The sequence below is a fragment of the Habropoda laboriosa genome, unplaced genomic scaffold, assembly GCF_001263275.1.
Source record: "Habropoda laboriosa isolate 0110345459 unplaced genomic scaffold, ASM126327v1 scaffold128, whole genome shotgun sequence".
In the NCBI taxonomy this organism is placed as follows: Eukaryota; Metazoa; Arthropoda; class Insecta; order Hymenoptera; family Apidae; genus Habropoda; species Habropoda laboriosa.
This window is the reverse complement of record NW_017100281.1, coordinates 51,367-72,857: the sequence shown is the minus strand read 5'-3', so window position 1 is coordinate 72,857 and position 21,491 is coordinate 51,367. Positions and strand designations below refer to the sequence as shown.

General features: G+C 40.0%; 2 protein-coding genes across 2 annotated transcripts in view; one reads left to right on the top strand and one right to left on the bottom strand.

Moving 5' to 3' along the window:
* The window catches only part of LOC108573648, a 35,731-nt gene extending 23,264 nt beyond the window's left edge, over positions 1-12,467 (top strand). Inside the window, exons 3-6 of the mRNA XM_017936123.1 lie at positions 6,899-7,680; positions 7,766-8,083; positions 10,983-11,307; positions 12,057-12,467. Of these exons, the coding sequence (XP_017791612.1) occupies positions 6,899-7,680; positions 7,766-8,083; positions 10,983-11,307; positions 12,057-12,467 (1,836 nt within the window). The remainder of the gene's footprint in view (positions 1-6,898; positions 7,681-7,765; positions 8,084-10,982; positions 11,308-12,056) is intronic.
* Positions 12,468-17,210: 4,743 nt separating this feature from the next.
* On the bottom strand, positions 17,211-21,247 carry LOC108573589. The gene is made up of 7 exons (XM_017936052.1): positions 21,126-21,247; positions 20,926-21,037; positions 18,553-18,614; positions 18,370-18,483; positions 17,622-17,744; positions 17,460-17,543; positions 17,211-17,391 (listed from the first exon to the last, which is right to left on the bottom strand). Exons 1-7 carry the CDS (start codon positions 21,245-21,247, stop codon positions 17,211-17,213), a joined length of 798 nt encoding a protein of 265 aa, XP_017791541.1.
* Between the last annotated feature and the right edge of the window lie 244 nt (positions 21,248-21,491).

The following is a 21,491-nucleotide window of genomic DNA, read 5'->3' as shown; positions in this document are numbered from 1 at the left end:
TTCCAGATTTTTGGGACTTTCCGCCCACCCCTCGCGACCGTCTCCCACCCTTCCAAGGTGACAGCGCGCTAATTGCGCACTGGAAGGGCGGTAAAGACGATATTAGACACGCTGATTGGCAAATGCAATTGTTCACCATTAACCAATCAGCGTGTCCCAACGAAAATCCCTCTCACGGACGTCCGAGACGCGACGTCGGAGAGTGAGCCGTCGAGTAGTCTTTGAACCACCACGAACAAGGAGAACCAAGGAGCAACCAGCTCACATCACGCGATACCATAGATCAGTTTTTGCAAGTCCCAATCATTTGGGTGGTCCTTCGAACCAGTATCTAGACGGCACAACATCGTGCAAACATCCGCAAAGCTCGAAAGTTCATCGCCACAACCACGAGCATTGACAATCGTAAAGATTGTCAGGAGAATTACGATGGAGGCTGTTCCGCTGTGGCGATACACCAGCAAGCGACTGCATTAGTCACACGGTCGTAACGCCCAAAAGAAAAGACGAACGCATTCACCGTGTATCGATGCTGTTTAGTGTAACAAAGGTCAACTGTGAAAATTTAAATAAAAAAAGAAATATACAATTCTTCTTTCAGTGCCATCGATTGAAACGATGGAAACTGTTGCATATATACCTAACAAAGTTACCGCTTCCTGGACAATTTTTCTGGCCTTTACGTTTTCAAGACACTCTCAGAAGAGTAGAACGTGTTCAGTCACGGCTCGGTCTTGTTCACAATGAACGCTATATTGCTGGACGATTTGGTTTCACGCGTCGACCGGTTCCGCGATACTTTTCTATCCAGAAAATCCTTAGAGCAGATCGGGTGCAGTTGCAAGTAGAACAAGGAAGCGGACAAGTATGCGCAGGTATATCGGTCAGTCACCAACTGCGTTTTCCCTGTTCATCGTGAATCAGCTTTTTTTAATTCTTCTCCTTAGAGAATCTCTCGATAATGATATTCGTAAAATGACACTTTCCCGGTAGATTAATTTACATCTTTTATTCTTAACCCTTTGCACTCTGAATCCTTTTCTCATTTTCCTTCCAATAACTCCGCGATATTTTAAGTGTTTTATTTAAAAAGTACCTCAAAGGACACTTTTCTGTAACAATTGCACTTCTTTTTACAAAAAAGGGTCATACACGTGCATGTAATGTTGCTTATCTAATTGCAAAAGAAATATTGCGAAATGTAATATATATTTAAAAATGTCGAGTGTGACTAGAGATAGTGAATAAAATTGATGCCGAGTCACACTCGACAAAGGAGCGCAAAGGGTTCTTCAGATTTTGCATAATTAACAGTGCGAAATAGATCAATTAATGAATTTAAGTGTAAATTTTTAAGTGTGATTTCTCACCTTTAGAACCTAAAAATGAAAAAATCTAGAAATGTAAAAGTGAAGATTTTGTAAAATGAATATGAAACTGAGCATATCTATTTGATCTACGAATTCCCAGTGTCAGAATTATTTGAGTCGAGTCAATATTGGATTTTGCAAAATGTTAGTAATTGACAAAATCCATTCAAGTAAAGTACAGCGTTTTTAATTGAAGATTTTACTTCTAATACAAAAAAAAAAAAAATAGATAAATTAAAAATTTCGAGGTGTCAGAGATACTGCGTTGCAATATACAAACACAAGCAATTCCTTTAATCATTCTTAGTTTTTCTATATTGGATTTTCTATATCACATTCTATCTCGGGTCAGTTTGAGTTAACTTTTTGTATACACCAAACACTTTTTTATTTCCGACTTTATTTTATTTTCTTGATTAAATCACATTCTTCATATCCTTTATATCAAATTTTACATTTTTCACTTTATTTAATGCATTTTTAAAAGGTAAGTGACTCTGTATGCGTTTCTGTTTGTGATCCACGTATGAGCGATATACGGTACAGAATTCGTTAAGTAAAAAGGATGGTTAATTTTTAGCCTTTACTTTCTGTCCAATGATAGTTTCGTCTTCAGGACTGACCGAACGTAATAGAGTAGAAAAGTTGCGGATCTATAAATTCTATAATGCTTTCTATCGAATTCTCATGAAACTCGATTTATCACGATTGCTTCTTCCTCGTCGTTCGAATGAAACGCACTGGTTTAGCTTTATCAGTTTTATCAATATTCCGGGTTGATGTATTTCTGGAAAAAATGCCCCCGGTTCAACAGCGATCGCAGCTCATAGATTGTGGATCGCTTGTCGCGTTACCACGTAACTTATGGTTTTATCGCGTATAACAGAGCATCGCGATGGGGACAACGAACACAGAGTAGTCGCCAGGAAAAGGCGCTTCAATTTCGTAATTCTTTTGTAACAGGAACTCGTGTACTTTGAGAAACACGACTGCGCTCGTACAGTTACTTTTGACCGTATCTATACGTGATGCTTTTTCCTGATTTTTTTCCCAACAAATGCAGCGTTCTACGATAGAACAGTGTTTCAAGTTGTCAGGTTAAATGTCGTTTAATTTTAGCAGCCTTTCACCTTCGAAGGTGCAAAATATTCGCAGCACTAGCGATCTAAACGATGGAGACTGAAGCAATAAGCGAATAACAAGGTATCTGCATAATTCACCGAGTTCATATCGCGATGGTATTCGCAAGCTTCCGATAAAACGGCAAAAGTTCGTCAACAATTGTTAGGGAATGGGTTTATGCCATGGACACCTGTTTACGCTATTTTTGAACGCGCCCCTCTTCTTCTTCGCGTTAATTCATTTTTCTTTCAAATTGGCCACGAAGCCCAGGAAGCGTTTTATGGCTGCGGAAAAATAACTTTTCTGCGGGCCATGTACCTTCCCGGTGCCCACTCGTGAACATTCGATAGACATAGACATGTCATAAAACCTCTCGCGTCTCCCTGACCGCCCAAAGTCCCGCTGCGCGCGGGCTACCCCTTGGGCCTCACTCCCCGCCATCGCGACATACCGCCACCCTGCCAACTTGGAAATTCCAGGGTGGGCGGCATGCTCGCGGGCCAGGGAGGACCGTCCAAGGGGGTAGACCCGTTCCCATTGGCGGAGACCACCACCTTCTACCCCTAAACCTTTTTATAAATAAGCGCACCAACGCGGCGCACATCAGATCAAAAAGGGAAAATGGACTACCACTCGTCAAAATTTTCATTTAACATAACAAAACACGTGCAACCTCACCGCAACACGACTTCATACCAGCAAACAACCCATCGCGAACACGAACCTGCGCCACCACTCTCGAACATACCGCTTGTTCGAAGCGCACGACGCAACAACAGTAATGGAAATTAATTAGGTGATCGATCCGTTTTCGTTCTTTTTAAATAAAACTTTGATTACACCCAAAAGCCGGAGAGAATTCATTTCTACACCTGATCGATTTATCAGTGGAATATCGGAAGTGTGTTATCGTATGGTCTTTATACGGTTTAGAATGCGCCATGGCGCCGAGAAAGGAGTTTAAGCGTGAATTTATTTGGAACGAGTTAATTTATAGCGCATAATTCGGTCGCGTGCGTACATATGTCAATCGAGGTAACCTGGAATGTAAAATCTGTGGGCGTTGGTCAGAATTGTCGACATCCTCGATGTACGCGCACGCGATCGATTTGATTCGGAGAACGTTTGTGGTATAACAGTACCCTTATTTTCGGTCACTTTCAAACCAGTCACTCGCTATTAATACAAACTCTAACCCGTGTAATAGGCGCCAGCATGTGTCGAGTTCGATCCGTGACTGGCATGATAGTTAAGCTGTACAATGTCACTTCCAATCCAGCGAATCAGCTCGTTTACAATAATTTCACTTCCAAGCTTTTTCAATTTTTTTCCATCAGACGCTGCAATTCTTTCGTACATAATTCTTCTTGACGTGACATTTAGGTGCTCGTAAAAGAACTTCAGTAAAAAAAACAGTTTCAACGTTTCTATTAACTGCAACTGCGTCGTTAAAGAAAAATCGGATTTTTACACATTCGTCGAGATATTCTTGTATTCTCCAAGTACCATTTTGCCGCCTTTTTACGGATATTTCTCAAGTATCGTGGGAATTGAAGAAAATGTCCTTTCGTTTTCGATTTCCTCCGGTACCGATCGAAGGTAAAGTAGAGCCACCGAGATCGGATCGGTCGTGTTCAAGGTCGGTTCGATCCGACAATTCATAGCCCAATTTTGTAGAATCTCGAGCACCGTAACCAGCGTTCGATTGGTATTCCGTGAAAGATCGCCGCGGAGTACGTCGTTCGTGGAATTCCTAATGGAACTTGCTTCTTTCTTGTGCCCGGTGGAACGAACCGGAGCTGCCCGTCGAGCTCATTGTCATTCATTGTAATTCTAGAAAGAGCAGCGTTTCAACGCCGTTTTGTAGATGTCGTAAAATAAGAATGAAACGAAAAGGGAGGGAAAAACAATAAGGAGGAAGGAGAGGCAGAAGAGGGAAACGGTGAAAGAGCGTTCCTTATTTTCCGGTGTATAACCGTGTTACTCGTCTACATTTTCGGTTAGTATGTTGTTATGACACGCAGATGGGTTTAGAAGAGCTGTTACGAAACGCAGCCTGTTCAACCGGACTTTCTGCATACGTGTAGGGCCTTGTAAAGGGCATTTGTCTGTTATAAAATGCGCCGTTCTTTTTGGTTAACAGTTACTCCCGCTATTTTTAGGAGATTCCTCTTTGGGAGATTCCTCCTCTTAGGAGATTCCGCTTTGACTTGAAATTTCGTTTCGTGGTACGTTGAGTAAATATTAATTTTTGACAATGGCAACTAGATAATGCAATTTCTGAATCGAGTAGTCTGACGATTTATGTCTGTGACTACTTTGAAGCTACTTTTACATTTTATTTCCTTGATGTTCTTCAAGTTACTGTTGTTAATTGCTAATTTACACACAGAATACTAATTTTCTTAGTAGACGATAGTGGATTTTATTGTGTTTTACATGGACTCCTTCCTTTTCGTGTTACACATATTTGTACTGATACTGCTGGTCTAAATAACAGATGATGTATAAATTAATAAACTGATAACTAATGTAATAAACATACTTATATGTTTATTCAGTTTCACAGCTAAGAATAGGACTTGGTTTACACTCTGATAACTAATATAAATAATGTTAATCCAAATTTTTACATAATAGTTGAATAACTATTATAGCCATGTCGAAAATTAACATAAATAAATTTATTGTTGTTGAATTTATTTCAGCATTATTAATGCTCAATCTCATCTTTAATTATCGTTACACTTTACATAATTTGTACAGTGACCTGGTTATTTTATTGTAGAAGATTTCTAGTTATTTATGCATTATTATATTTAAATTTGCATGCTCCCGGATATCAATTTTTATAAATACGATATTCGCTCAACTATTGTTACAGCTATTTAATTAACAATTTCGTCAATCATCCTCAGCGGTAGAACATTGCACAAGTGACCGCAGCTATCTTGAGATCAGCTGCGCTCGAGCCGCGGTCAATTATCGCTGAAGATAACAGACGCGTATTACATATCTTGGTATAAATTTCTGCTCAAACTATCAAATTATTAATCAATAACTGGTAAATAATTGTTTTGCGCATAAGTTGTAGCATAATTTAAAATACATTTTACTCTTACTTCTTGCTACGTCGAACTAATAATCATGATATTATTCTATGCAAAACAGGAAAGTTTGATAGACGAAATGATTTTCCAATAATTCATAACTTTGTATTATTATTCTTTCGAGTGTTTCGAAATATATTTCACAATTATGCGCTTAAAATATGAAGTCCTACGTATTTGTCAATAAATTTAAGGATACTGAAGGTAACAATTGAAACTTCAAACGTACTTCGTTTCAAGCAGACTTCACAAAACGTTATCTTTGTTATTAACACGTTCGTTACCACCGTCACGTATGTATGCGACGCCTCAATTCTCATTCTACATCAACATTATCTTCCTGCAGTACATCCTACAAAATGTACAGTTTGCGTATTTAATACATACTAGATGCACATGAGTGTAGGCACCCATCGTATTATGTAAAATTGATAGAAACATAGATATGAAGACATAGATATGAAGTGCTTCCACAACTGTGTATCGGGGCCTCCATATCCAAATAAGTAGAATAGAGAATAGACCCTCAATATTTGGGTCCCTTGGGTCCCTCAATATTTTTCCGTCGGTTCCTAGAAATGGGGTCTCGTCCGGGATGGAGGCATCTACGGCTGCACGAAGCCCCAGGCGCTGTGAGATGAAAGCAGCTCGAGGGTTGCACGTCTCCCAAAAATGCGTTGTTTCGGCTGTGTGCCACTGTGTGGGGGAGTGTGCCCGAAAGTGTTGAGTTGTGTTGCGCTGAGGACATTCGAGGGCGAATGTGTAGTATCGGGGCCTCCATACCCAAATAGGAAACCGACGGGGGACAATATAGAGGGAGTGGTTGGCGTAGCGCGCAAAGCCTCGGCTTGCTAGGCCGTAGGTCCCGGGTTCGATTCCCGTTGGGTCCCTCATTGTTTTTCCCTAGGTTCCTACACTAAAAACAGCAAGTATTCTGTGACAAATTTGTTTTCACAATGAAAAAACATTTGTCAATACACCCAAAGAAAAAATTCTACATATTCCGAAACGAAAAATATATACGACTTAGGTAAAGTGTTGAGTTGTGTTGCACTGAGGACATTCGAGGGCGAATGTCAGTTCAGGATGGCCGAGTGTAGTATCGGGGCCTCCATACCCAAATAGGAAACCGACGGGGGACAATATAGAGGGAGTGGTTGGCGTAACGCGCAAAGCCTCGGCTTGCTAGGCCGTAGGTCCCGGGTTCGATTCCCGTTGGGTCCCTTGAAATTTTTCCGTCGGTTTTTACAAACGTGGAAAAAAGAAGCTAAGTAATTTTGTTCTTATATTTTTCAGAAGGTGAACTGCGAATCTCCGCTGGTTGACAGCAGTGCCCTGCCATTGGAGCACAGATCCGTTTACGGACCACCGGCGCAATATGGTCCTCCGGCGACACACGGCGCAGAGGAGAATTGGCCATTGGCCTCTCCAGATACGCCTCAAATAAAGCACCTTCAGGTGCAGTGCGAGAAGACGCACATGCGAGTGAACATCGAGTTCGACAGGCCGTTCTACGGTATGATCTTCAGCAAGGGTTTCTACTCGGATCCGCACTGCGTCCACTTGAAACCAGGCACGGGTCATCTTAGCGCGACCTTCGAAATCTTCTTGAACTCGTGCGGAATGAGCTCCTCGGCTAACCACAATGTGGCGGCTTACGGAGCCCCGACACCTTCCGGTAGCTACGTCGAGAACACTATAATCGTTCAGTACGACCCGTACGTGCAGGAAGTGTGGGATCAAGCGAGGAAGTTGCGCTGCACTTGGTACGATTTCTACGAAAAGGCGGTCACCTTCAGACCCTTCCAAGTTGACATGTTGCACGCTGTCACTGCCAATTTCCTCGGTGACAATTTGCAATGCTGGATGCAAATTCAGGTTGGCAAGGGACCGTGGGCCAGCGAAGTGTCCGGTATAGTGAAAATTGGACAAACTATGACGATGGTCCTGGCGATCAAGGACGACGAGAACAAGTTCGACATGCTGGTGAGGAACTGCGTTGCTCACGACGGCAAGAGAGCGCCTATTCAACTGGTGGATCAGTATGGTTGCGTTGTCAGGCCGAAGATCATGTCCAGGTGAGTAATAAAGTCCTTCCTCTACTTTTCTACGATATTTCACACAAGTTTCCCCCGTTTACTTACGATTCTTCCTCGACCACAGGTTCCAGAAGATAAAGAACTTCGGTCCAAGCGCTTCCGTCGTCAGTTTCGCCTACTTCCAAGCGTTCAAGTTCCCAGACAGCATGAACGTTCACTTCCAATGCGTGATACAAGTCTGCCGTTACAACTGTCCGGAGCCGAAATGTGGACACCCTGGCCTCGAGTATGGCGCTCCTGCCGCGGGTCTCACTCAGGAATACGGCGCGCCAGTTCATCAGAGCCTTGGTCCTGAATACGGTGCGCCGCCGGTACCTGAATACGGCGTGCCACCCGCGTTCGCTGACCCCCGACATCCTAGTGGACCGGCTGGAGCATACAGGTTAAATGGCCAACTTGTTAACTCGACTACAGTAATCTTTGCCAATTAACGCGTTCACTGTTCACCGATGCACACGTCAGCTAGGATCAACTGAATTCGTTATCCTATTTTCAGAGTAATTCTCGATTTGTGAACGTGTACACTTTTATAACAATTTTCGGAAGTACATATTCCGACAAGCCACGGCAAAAGGGATGTTGAATAACACTGTGCGAAATTGAGAAAGAATCTTGAAAAATTGAGAAATGGTGGAAGATGAGTGTAACTGAGTTTACACGTGATCAGAAATTAATATTGAACATATGAAAGATTACATTTGCTGAAATACTTTACTGTGACATTTTGTTTGCGAAGCTGATTGAGAGATACTATTCGTTTTAGTAAGCTATGAAAAGTTGTGATTCACGCTCTATAGACTCGTAGAAGCTGACTCTTGATCACACCTCTGCGGAGAATCGAAAATTCAGTGACGCAAGTTTCTTGTGTTCAACTATTCAACGAACACGAGATTTTCGAAATAGCATGTCTCGTTACTCTTCTGAAGCATCTAGGTTCGATTTTTATATTCTTTATTTTCACAACGTGTACTTGTATAAAATAATGTAAACTCACACGTATTGAAGTCAGCGAGTTGAAACTTATTTCGAAGGTAGAGTAAGGATATACTAATTAGCTGATGTATTTTATCTTAGCATTGTCATTAGTTTTCGAGGGAAAAATTCAGTCTCTTTAGTTTTCTGATACAGTGGTATATCCCTACAGAGAGAATCAAATTAAGGGTGTTACTGTAAATGCAAAGAATAACGCCTATAAATGGCAAACCTAGTTTTTTGTCTTTGGACAGTAATCGCGTTAGTATTGCATTAATAATACTATGAATCTAAATTAACAATGAAATTAGAGTCACAAAAAATCATTTTGAATTTAATCGATTAATGCTGAAAAGTGTTATTAATTCGAAAAAAGCTAGTCATTTTCGTATATCTGTTATGTATACCGGGTGTCCCAGATTTTTTCCGATCAAACTTTGCCAGTATGTTCTACGTGTATAACTAAGAAAAATGTGTTATACAGACATAGGTTGCTCGAAGCTTCGTTAAAAAGTTATAACAAAAATACGAAATACGAAAGACAACAACTACGATACAAGACAAAAATGGCGCTGGCAGAAATTACATTTAACATTTTCAACGACCTCAGATCGTAAACTCAGCTTGCATAAATAGACTATATACAGGGTGTTCCAGGTTTTAATGGCCAAACGTTGTTAGTATATTCTGTGTCGAAATAAAAAAAAAAATGTTATACAAGCATAGGTTTTTTAGAGCTTCGTTAAGAAGTTACGACAATAATACGAAATGAGGGGAACAATAGCAGACTCGCGGTTATTGCGATGTAATACAGAAGTAGATCAGCAATATTTACGTTTACTCTGTTTATGCAAAAAGCAACTAATACTCCATCTCAAAAATGTCCACCGTTTATGGCAATGCAAGATTGATATCAGAAAACATCAGAAGATATCAGATTACTCTGCAAATTTCGTTACTATTTTGTTTCATTTCGGTAAATGCATCGTTGATTTTTCGTATCAATTCATTACGCGATCTTGTAAGTATCGCGCAAATATTGATGATCTATTACTGTATTACTGCTGTAACTTTTTAACGAAGCTCTAAAAGACCTACACTACCCGCCAAATGTTTGGAATCACTGTGCATTGCAAGTTGCACAAAAATTCCCCAAAAGGGTTAGCACTTATAATAATTTTCCAACGAATTTTTTATCATTCAAATCAATCGAAATGAGGTAAAGTGCTATTGGTCACCACAGTATCAATTTCGATGTTAATATAAATTGGCAGGTGATTCCAAACTTTCGGCCGGTAGTGTATGTTTGTATAACAGTTTTTTTTATTTCCACCCATAGAATATCCTGACAACGTTCGGCCACTAAAACCTGGGACACCCTGTATGTAGATGTGTATATCGCTGATCTACTCCTACTTCGTATCCTAATTGTGTTACAATTTCCAAACGACCTACGTTTATACAAGATTTTTTTCTTACTTACACCCACAGAATATGCTGACGAAGTTTGATCGGAAAAAACTGGGACACCCTGTATGAATATTTTACAGTTACAAATTGTAATTAGTACTGCTATTAATTTCACATGATTGCAACTGTCGTGAACGTGAAAGTGGCGAAAGGTCCTTTCGAAAAGAACTTCAAGCGGTACCTAGGCCAGGCTTTGCTTTAGATTTAGCCTCAAAGGACTACAGGGATGGGAGGGAAAGAAAGAGAATGTTTGAAAGCTGGTAAAGTGCGATCTACGCTGCGCGAAGGATACGTCTGCTCCTCCTTCTTGGTTACCAGGATCAGAGGTATCACCTAGAGGTGCCACTAACACGCAGCGAAGGTTGGCTAAGGTGGAAAGGGTTATATAGGATAAGCGACAAGAGTTTTTGCCACTGAGCCTTTAGTGTTGCCTCAGCGAAAAGCAGTCTTGTTTTTCTCTTGTAATTTTTTTACGCCTCTGCTCCTTGTATTATAAAACGTTCTTTTCGGGCTTAATGCACGGGAAATATTGTAGTCTTACTTTTCACCTGCGATCAGCGCATGAATAAATTACACGAAAAATCTTAGACATTCTACAGTACTTATATCTCGGATATGATTGACAAATACAAAGAATTTTTTACGGAATAGTATTTAAGTATCAAGTAGATTTACTAGATCTCGTTAAAGGCAGAATATTCTATTTGGTAACTTCAACTAGACAAAATTAATTTGCATAATTTTGCGACTGTGTTGCGACAAAAATGACTAGAAATAATTGACTTTCCTCTTGGCTCGATATTACTGTATGTTAAAAGTGAACGTTTATCTTTAAACAGCGAACCGAATGCGGATGTTGTACCAGCGCCACAAGCACAAACCTCATCCTCCTCGCCGAGTTCGACGCCGGGCGACGCGACGGCAAGTAGCTCGCCACAGAGTCCGCAGGATAACATTCACCTTCCTCCACCTCCTCTTCCTGGTCACCCGGCAGCGGCCTACCAGACCGTGAAGAGAAAGGGAACCGCCAGTTCCGAGGAGCTCGAGGGTAACCTGGCCACCCTCGGAGGTCGGCCGAGGTCGGTTGAAGGTTTTCCAGCCGAGCTTAGAGGTGCTAGAAGACGAAGATCCGATGACCAGGAACATCTGGAAGACCATGATTCCGTAAGTAATCTACGTTTACCTGTGTAATCTCTGGTAACAGTGATTCGAAGTGGAATAATAGAACGAAAGGTAATTTATATCGACCGATGAAGTTTGGAGTCGAAATCGCACTGTGATTGAGCAAGCCTTCAATACTGTGCAAGATTTTTGTATTGTTTGTGTTAAACAAATTCAGTTACGTTTGGAAAGAAATATTTCGATAGACTATTTGTAAAAAGGATTTTAAACGTCTTATTTATGAATGATTGTGAGAAAGAAGGGGGTATTTAAACGTGCTACCGAAATTAACTTGTTAAATTTAGCGGTTTTGCTATTTCAGTGTTCAGTTTTGCTCCTTAGCAGTTTAGAGAATATTACTGATTTCTTTCGATCTGGATTGTAATAAGTTTTTAAATTAGGAAAAGGAGTGATTGAACGTGTAATAAACAATTCTACCGTAAACTGATAGCAGAAATGAATATTTCTACTTACTTTTCTTCCATATACTTTCTTTCGTATCTCTTGTACAATTCGTTATTTTGTCGCCATATTGCAGTGGCAATCGCATTGAGAACAATATTGATTTACATAATAAAACTAGCACAGAAACTGCATATTTTTATGTAATTCTTTAACAGTTTTTTTAAATAGTCGATTCTTCAGCGGTGTTCAATTATCTCGCGCGTTACAATTTGCAATTATCCAGTTGAAACGTGTTGCGAATTCTTCTATAACGATATCAATAACTACTTCCTCGACCCTATTTCCAGAGCATCTATCGAACTGTAAGCTTGGTCTCCACGCACGTGTACAAACGAGCAGCCCAGGAGATGACGGACGTGAACACCTCCAGGACCATTCAGGTGGTTGCACCGGGCGACGTGAACTTCGCATTAGGCACAACAAATTCGAGCAACGACACCACGGTGGTTATCCAGAACGCGAGCGCCTCCGCGGATCCCGAGACGATCTGCATGAGTTTGCCAGGCTTCGTTGGCGGTCTGGTGATGCTTCTTCTGGTAGTGGTAGTCGCCTCGCTGGTCGCGGCGTTCTTATTCGTGAGGGTGCGAGCTGTCGACCGGAAGAACGTCGGCGTTGCTGGTAGCGGCTTCGTCCATCCGGCATACGCGACGGACAACTGCAGCGTGCCGAACCCGGAATTCGTCAAGGTGGCCAATTGAGACAGCGACGACGAGAGATTGCTTGGCGAAGAACGAAAGATAGTGATTTCTCGAGGATGGCCGATCTCGAGGACAGACACCCATGCTGGAATATTATTTCATTTCTCGCGTGTTCGAGCCACATTCTCGGACACTCTCTTCGTTCTCCTCTGTCGTTCGTTCGTAACAGTCTTCCCCGTTCGAAATTCAGCTTCTTTTCCCTCGAGTCTCTTTCCTTAGACGAATCTTAGTCAATCAGACGTCCGGCCTTTCTTATTCGACCGAACTCGTGTATTCGAGTGAAAGAACGGGCAGAATCCTCGAGTACCGTGTAAATAAGTGCACTAGAAACGCGACTCTATGGGAGAGAGGAAAAGAGAGAAGGAGGGCGAATCGAAGAATCGCAACAGCGACGATTCTGGAGCACGTTCCTACATGTCATTCTGTTTCAACGAACTTTTATTCCCCAGCTTGTTTGAAATCGCCGAATATCCCGGTCGTAGCACAATTTCTATTTATACATACGTACATACGAACGGCAATTGCATGGAAAAAATTCCGATATGTTCTGGTAACGATGGAACGTTCTTCAATGTGAATCGTTGCGGACCGACAACTTCATGGCACGTCACGATCGTACCGTAGAAGTAATAGTAGCTACTTAATGTCACATAGAACGGTGGTTACAGACGAGATGCGACGTGCTGTGCGGCTGAGGTTCACCGATCATCACCAGACCAGTCTCGGAGGGCGTTGTAAATAAGTCGAAAGTAGTCAGACGGCCCTTCGCGACGCGGGGCGCGGACCGAATTCCGCCGCCTCCGATCACAATGTGTGTATACACTCGATTATTCATACGTTTTGTATACTTGAAATCGCGAGCTTGAAATTGTAACTCCCCTTTTTCAAGTTCGTTGTACCTCATGCTTCATGCGGCACAAGCTTCGCGTTGTTTATGTCCGATGTCATACGTCGACGTTGAAACTCCGCGACGATCTTTTGTACGCCTTATTTATTCTTCTCTTTCTCCTTGCATTCTTTCTAATTCGAAAGGATTACACCTAATCCTCGATTTATTTAACGATCTAACCCTAATTTATTTCTCAAAAATTTCTTTCCCAAGATATCCGTCTTTCTCGTCATCTCTCATTTGCCCTTTACCCCCTCCTTTTGCCTTCTTTGTTCACCTAGTACTTAAGAGTTTTCGATGAGAGGATATTCCCCGAACATGGGGGGATACGTATGAAGTATGTGTTTTTACACACGCTGGTATGCACACGACCACACGTACACGTGTACACTTAATGTAACTTATGATGGAGAATTGAACGTGAATACATATGCGATAGTACGCACGTACGTGAATTGCATTGTATGTATACATTGTTACACTGACGCGAGGAATGTATACACCAAGATTTGATTATTTCATCGTTATTTTAATTACATACTCATTTTTATTTGTACAATCCTGCGTCCCTCTTCTTAATCCCTTTAACGTGTTTACGTTGTTTCTCGATTATTTTGGGGAAACGTGGCTTTCGAGGAACATGCGTGTATAAAGTCAATTGGAGAAAAGAAAAATTAGAAAGAGAACACAATTTGCAGCTTCAGAATAAGAAAAATTAAGTACTAAGAGGATGCTAACAATTAGCGCTGAATATTAAAGGATATGTTTCTTAAGATGGAGTATGATCTATTTTATCCTATGAGAACCATTTTCAAAAAATCCTTTCACAAGAAAGAAGAAAAGGAAACGAGGAATCTGACGTTGTGTATTTGTAGTAGAGATCGTAGGTTTGAACGTGTTAACGTGCATTAGGGAATTATAATAAAATCGTGTTAAACACGTGTATTGACGTATTTTAATTTACGATTTTCAGCACACGGCGAAACGTGTATTTAGATTTCCGTTTCACGTGCATTTAAATACGCGTCCGTGTTTTAATTCGTGTAATTTTTAATATAATACACGGATACCGGAGTATTTAAGTACATTTACCCAAGTAATTTGCTGAAAGAAGATATGGCTTCACAAATTGCTAGGTTGCTGACGACAATAATAAATTTCGGCATGATACAACGGGAAGAGATAAATACACGTGAAATAGAGATCTTTACTTACTTAAATTAAAACACGTTAATACAGGGGTAGTAAAAATTACACGGATTGTAGTACAGTTACGTTTAATACAGGTGAAATAGGAATACACTACTATGATTACGCGACGTACCGATATTTTCGGCCTACATACTGCACAGCTGATATGAGTTTCGGAACAAATTTGGTTTTTTAACCCTTTCGCGACTAGCGCCGGTTATATCCGGCATCCGCTAAATGCTTCACACTGGCTAGCGCCGGTTATATCTGGCATCGACTAAATGCTTTACACTGGCTAACGCCGGGTATATCCCGCATCCGCTAAATGCTTCACACTAGCTAGCGCCGGTTATATCTGGCATCGACTAAATGCTTTACACTGGCTAACGCCGGGTATATCCCGCATCCGCTAAATGCTTCACACTAGCTAGCGCCGGTTATATCTGGCATCGACTAAATGCTTTACACTGGCTAACGCCGGGTATATCCCGCATCCGCTAAATGCTTCACACTAGCTAGCGCCGGTTATATTCGGCATCCACTAAACGCGTCGCATTGGCTCGCGCCTCGACAACTCAAAGTGAAGATTTATTTTAAAAGACAGAACAAGGCCTCAACAACGTTCCCTTTATCCGATACACCCTCAAGTCCTCTGCTATTCCAACGAAATCCTCTAAGATTTGAAAAAACGCGAGACACTCTAAACGCGTACGGTGTGCACTAATGGCACGACGACTCGTTCGTTAGTGGCGTACTGATGGCTAGTTCCGCCGTCGCGAAAGGGTTAAACGAGATAACTGTGAATTGATCGGGTTAACAAACGATTACGATGTTATGTAGTTGATTTTGGTGTGAATAATGTTGATACGTGTGCGTTGAAAATAGTAATAATTTCTGATTCCGGAAACCAATTCCATTCTCTTCAGAAAGTTAAGGTAGAGCAAGCATTGGTAGTGGTGTTTTTAAGGAGAGGAAATATAAATTGATATTCTAAATTGACTTCCTAGGAAAGTGGCGGAGAGAGAAAGCGTAGTGGAGTGGTATAGTCGGTCGAAGCAATGTAGCGAGGTAGTAAAATCAATCAGGCGTCAAAGCACACGTAATCAGAGCGCCAAAACAGCAATTCGAGGGAGATAAGGAGCTCAAGCCTTGCTCAGGGCCGTTCGATGTCAACTCGCAATTGCTTCTTTCATTGCAGTATATTTAAAAAATTTGTCTGCGCCTTAATCGTCGGCAGCTGCAGGTTAATTCTTACCAATACGGAAATTACTGTTGAACGGGAGACAACAGAGGCTTAATACCGTGTATCTTAACCCTTTCGTCGCTGTTGGTGCCTATAGGTGCTTCGAAAAATTGCTCGCAGCGTGCTGTTGGAGGTTTCTCAAGCACTTCCCCTTCGATACGGCTTCGTCTTTGGCCACTATGCCTCCGTTGAACGGACAGTTTTATCGCGAATACGCTACCACTGAACGAGACAGCTACGACGTGAACCACATTTCACTGGATAACGAGCATAGCAGTTAAATTTTGCCGTGCAAACCAAAGAATTGGCGGGAAGAAATGATACTTTAACACTTTTTATAGTAATAACACTTAGTAAAATTGCTTAATAGGGGGAGTTCCCTTAACGCCGGACGGCGCCTAATATCGGACATTAGTTATATCTGCAATAATTGAAACGCTACCGAGCCGTTATTCTGCGTATCTCCTAGAGGAGACAAAAGGAATAAAAATAAGTTTGCACAGGTAAAGAAATTTATTTAAGAGAAACCTTAAGCGTCCGGCGCTAGGGGAACTCCCCTTAATATTACCTTTTGCGAATTCTTTATGGGTGACTATTGTCGCCGCTAGTTCACAGCGAGCGTTGAACGATGGACGACTATAGTCGTCGTTAGTATCGAAAGAGTTAATCCTTTGCATACTTCCACCTTAATCGAGTAAAGCAAAATCTAAAACGAAAGATTTTACGCGAGAGATTTTTATCTGCCGCACGCGTTGCATAGTAAAATCTGCCGCAGTGAAAGGGTTAAATGAAAGATTGTAATTAGAAATTTTAAATATCAATTCGCAAACAATGTAGGGACCTGTTTGCGACTGCATCAATCGATGTCGTCGCTTAATGCTTTAATTTACGACCTCACTGTATCGCTTCCACCAACTATACTCGTGGCGACCGCGGAAAGAGGTAGGAGTGCTTGATCTTAAAGCAGGTAGGCTGTAATTAGTGTGCTCGATGCCCCATTGTACATGAAATTGAGGAAAGATCTTTTAATTACGTGGTTACCATCGATGTTGTCAACAGCTTTTGTTGCTAGGTTAAAAAGCAATTATTAGGGATTCTTGAGAGGCTTAAGAAGGTATGGGTCTTTACCTGTTAGAAGAGGTGTGAAAGTCTGATGGAATGAAAACTGCGTCACAATTACGAAGCAATATTTTATGTTTGTATTACACATCACTGGACGTAATGAAAAGAAAAATATTGGTAGTGTGGTACATGTAAAATAAAAAATAGTGCAAGATATTTATATATAACCTGCGTTTACAAAATTAATCAACATACTATTACATATTTTATTTCATCTTTATTTGTCATGTGTCACATTAATTTTCGCAAAAAGGTAAGGTGAACTGGTTTGCTATAATGGAGCGGAAATTAATCGAAATTACAGTGGACGACATCTAGTTCCTGACATTTTCCAGACATGCAAGAGTGGCCTGTATTTATTCATCATAAATTTTCGTTCTCTGGCCGATTGTCTAACTTTTTGAAACTCCTTAGCTATATCGTCCATACTGCTGTTGTCCCACTTCAAATGAGGTGACAATACATTTTCGAATTTGCATCTGTTACAGACAGAATAATGCATTTATTTTAATTGATACATCAGTTGTATTGTACATTTGTTACTTACTTCAGCATGTTTTCTATAGAATTCGAGTTGACGAAATAGGATGCTACTTTCATGTTTAGATTCAACATCGTACCCAATTCTATTCTGCAATTGAATTTATCGGCAACGTTAACTTGCGGTTTGGATAAAATTGAAGGCTAATCTTTGCTTCTGCTGTCATACCTGATGGTTTTTGCATTGGCAAAAAATTGAAGGCTTATATTCCTTCGACTTAAAATCCTTGAGCTGATATAGTCGTTTAACTTCAAACAAATCACTTTGAAGTGGCAAGTGTCTTCAGCGTATCTTTAACAGATGTCATATCTAATTAGTTTGGTGCAGTAAAATATGCCTAATATTTTTCTAATTTCTATACTACGTGAACCCTTTCGTTACGGCAAATTTTACTGCGTAACGTGGATGACTGACGGTAAATTTTCAATCACCACTGCAAAATCTGTTCTTTTGGCCATATCTTTGAAAATTTGATTTATTACACCTTTATCTCAGTCGCATAGTGGGGGAACCTCGGGAGGGGAAATTTGCTCGTGAGCAAGAAGTTAAGCAGCTCTGCTCTAAACGATCCGACGTCAATGATTTGATTTATTACACCTTTATCTCAGTCGCATAGTGGGGGAACCTCGGGAGGGGAAATTTGCTTGTGAGCAAGAAGTTAAGCAGCTCTGCTCTAAACGATCCGACGTCAATACGTTGAGATAGCCATGCTGCTGTTATTTATTCCTAACCTTATTGTTAGTAATTCTACGTTACGAGAAAGTTTATCTACTGTCGGAGGAAGGGACAGTTGAAGCTTTTAAATAAAATAAGAGTTGATTTCTCAGTGGCCTCGAACGGCCCAAAATTCGTGAGTTCTACAATAGTAAGTAACCCTTTTGGTTCAACAATTTTTCGACTTTTTCGTCTAACGTACTTGGATTTCACTTCTTTTTCCTTCTCATTGAAAATATCAGAGTTTTCATTCACGGCCGTTTTTATTCCATCCTGCGATCTTGCAGACGATTTCGGCACTTTGTCACTTCCGGTACTAGACATATCGTACATAAAACGTAAGCATCGATCGTATTGAAGAAAATGCTTTCTCCAATATGCTTACCCAATTAATATTGCCCCTGTGGGTGGATGCAGAAGCTGTTCCAAGCGTATTGTTGATTTTTCCTGAGTTAACAAATAAGTATCGAATAAACAGTGATCTTTTCTTATTTTCTTTTATGCGTTTTTCCTTTCCATTTACTTCGGCATGAACTGTTAACCCCTTGCCGTATAATAACGAGTCAGACTCGTGCTACAGATTTTGGTCAAGATCTGATAAGAACATTTATATCGGTAACAAAAATTAATTTTAATTCCAATTTTCGATTTAATTCGTAAAATTGTATTTAATTACTTAATCTGCAATACATCAGCTTTTCTTATTTAGTGTCATACTAAAATTTTAAATAGCTGACGCTTAGATGTATAATCAGGAAAAGAAGTTATACGTAAAGGGGTTAACAATGGCGTAGAGCTGTAAAGTAAGTAACCTAATCTAAATTGTTGAGAAAAGATGAGAATATAAATATCGTGTTATTTGTAACGAATCTTGGAAGTTATGTTCTACTTATTCGTATTCGTTTGTGTCTTTTTCTGATGAGGTTGGATTATTGCAATAGCAGTATAATACAGTGTTTTAAGAAATGATAGGTTCACCTACATTTATTGTCGTAACTTACGAACAAATGTATGAATCGATCTGAAATTTTCAGGATATTAAGCTCTTATATTGATAAAATTCTCTGTTAAATATTATTTAGAAGCATCGGTTAAAAAAAGAATTAGGAATTATTTTCCGAACGTAGCCAGTTTTTCATCGTTAAGAAATGATAGGTCATTTAAAATTTTTTATCAAGGCAAAAATGAAAATTAATATTTAATAGGCCTTCCGCCACTTTTGATTCAGAAAGTGATCCGTTTTGGCATAGATTTTACAAGATCCATAAGTTGCCGATCCGTAACGCGATTGCAAGCGTTTATAATTGCCGTTTTGAGCTCGTTTGTGCTACTGAATTGACGGCAATCCTCGTAAACATCGCGTACCAGTTGTCCCTATAAATTCTCTATGGGGTTAAGGTCAGGGGACCTTGATGGCCATATTAATGTTTCTATATTTTATAAGCAAGAGCTTAATATCCTGAAAATTTCAGATCGATTCATACATTTGTTCATAAGTTACTTATTTCTTAACACACTGTATAGCAGTAAAAATATACAAGGTGTTCGCGCTACTAGTTTCCACCATTTTTCTCGTAAGTGGTAGATTTGTGGAAAAAATGGAAGAGGACAAAATTTTATTCTTTCTTATAGGCAATACGATGGCTCGATCGTTCTTCGTATAATGACAATACCATGAGTTTTTTTCAATTGATAACTAATTGCTTTTATATTAAATAAGAGCAGTTGACAAGGCAAGTTCAACGACTTACAAAGAAGTCATTTTCGTGTCAATATTTGGTGTGGTGTAATCAATGACACTATTAGGATATTAGGATCTTACTTTTATGACAGCACTTTAAATGAAAATGGATATTTAGAAGTTCCAAGCCACGAATATGCAAAGTTTCACTTTTTGGGTAATGAAGAAAAAATGATTTCACAGTTAAATTTAAGACCGAAGCATAAATTAATATTTGCAAGAAAACTTCCAATATTTTGATCTCCAGAATTATTTGATCACATTCTGCGTTTAGTTGTGAATTTCCATAATTTATCGAATTCCATATTCAATGGTATTGGCATGGGGGGGGGCTCGATAATACTCGTGCTATGAATCACCTCTTACTTTTCATCCATATTAAATCTGCTGCTAATTTTTTATTAATTTGAAGTTTATCTCAATTCTACATTTACCAATATATCTCATATCAATTGATTCGAATGATAAAAAATTCGCTGACTTTTTTCTGGAAATTTGTCTGTAAATTGCAATGCTCGGTGATTCCAAACTTTTGGCCGGTAGTGTATTTATGAACGAAAGTGTATAACGTATGATTTTCAACTTAATTGTAAACAATTTTCTTACGACCACTTCATTTGTTTGTGTGTTAATAATACTAGATATAATTTTACAAAAGGTTCATTATATCAGTCTTAACTTATTACGGGGTACAGGTTGAAGAAACTAATAAGTAAGAGTTCCAATTGGGCTAAGATAAAGGAGAAGTACGATTCCTTTTTATACGCTTCATAGAAAAACCAGATTTAAATAACGCAACTTCTGTACTTCCCATATTTTCTCTTTGTAAATAAACAATCTACAGTTTAGACGAGTTTCAGTTCTCTATTTAAAAAGTAAACTTCAATTTCAATACGTTCAAACCTACTTAGTTCCAGCGAATTAGTTCCAGCAACTAATTATCCTCTCAAATAACACTTGTAATTATGAAAATGCCGAAAGTTCAATAAATATATGAATGTAGCTATATATTCTCACCACTTGCACGGTCTTCGTTATTGATTTCTTTTCCACGGTGTCCCATTTCCATATCAGCGGTATCCCCGTGGGATTATCCGTCCAAATTCCTCCAATCTGATTGTAGGACAGTCTGCAGAAATAATTGGAAACTTAAACGCGGGCTACGTCTCGGGCGACACTAATTAAAAATTCCTGCGAAATTCTTTTCCGGCACGGACCTTGTTGCACCGTCCTCGTCGAAAATAGCGCCATTCCCCACGCTGTCAAATACCGCGACAATCTGCGATTTTCTTTCCACGCCCATGCAATCTTTACCTCCTGGGCTGAATACAGTATACATATCGTCTTGAAATCGATTTTGATCATTTTTACGCCTGTCCCCTCTAATCTCTCCAAGTTATCTTTGCTGTGGCACGGGCCACGATATAGCGAGGTCGTGAAATCGGTCAGGAGACGAAGTTGAATATGAAATATCAGCAGTTGAACTGAAATGACGAGTCCAGCTCGTCGTGGACTTTCTTCAGCAAACTGGCAATGACGAGCTGCACTCGTCGGAAATTATTCAGAGTTGAAGCTTTTTAAAT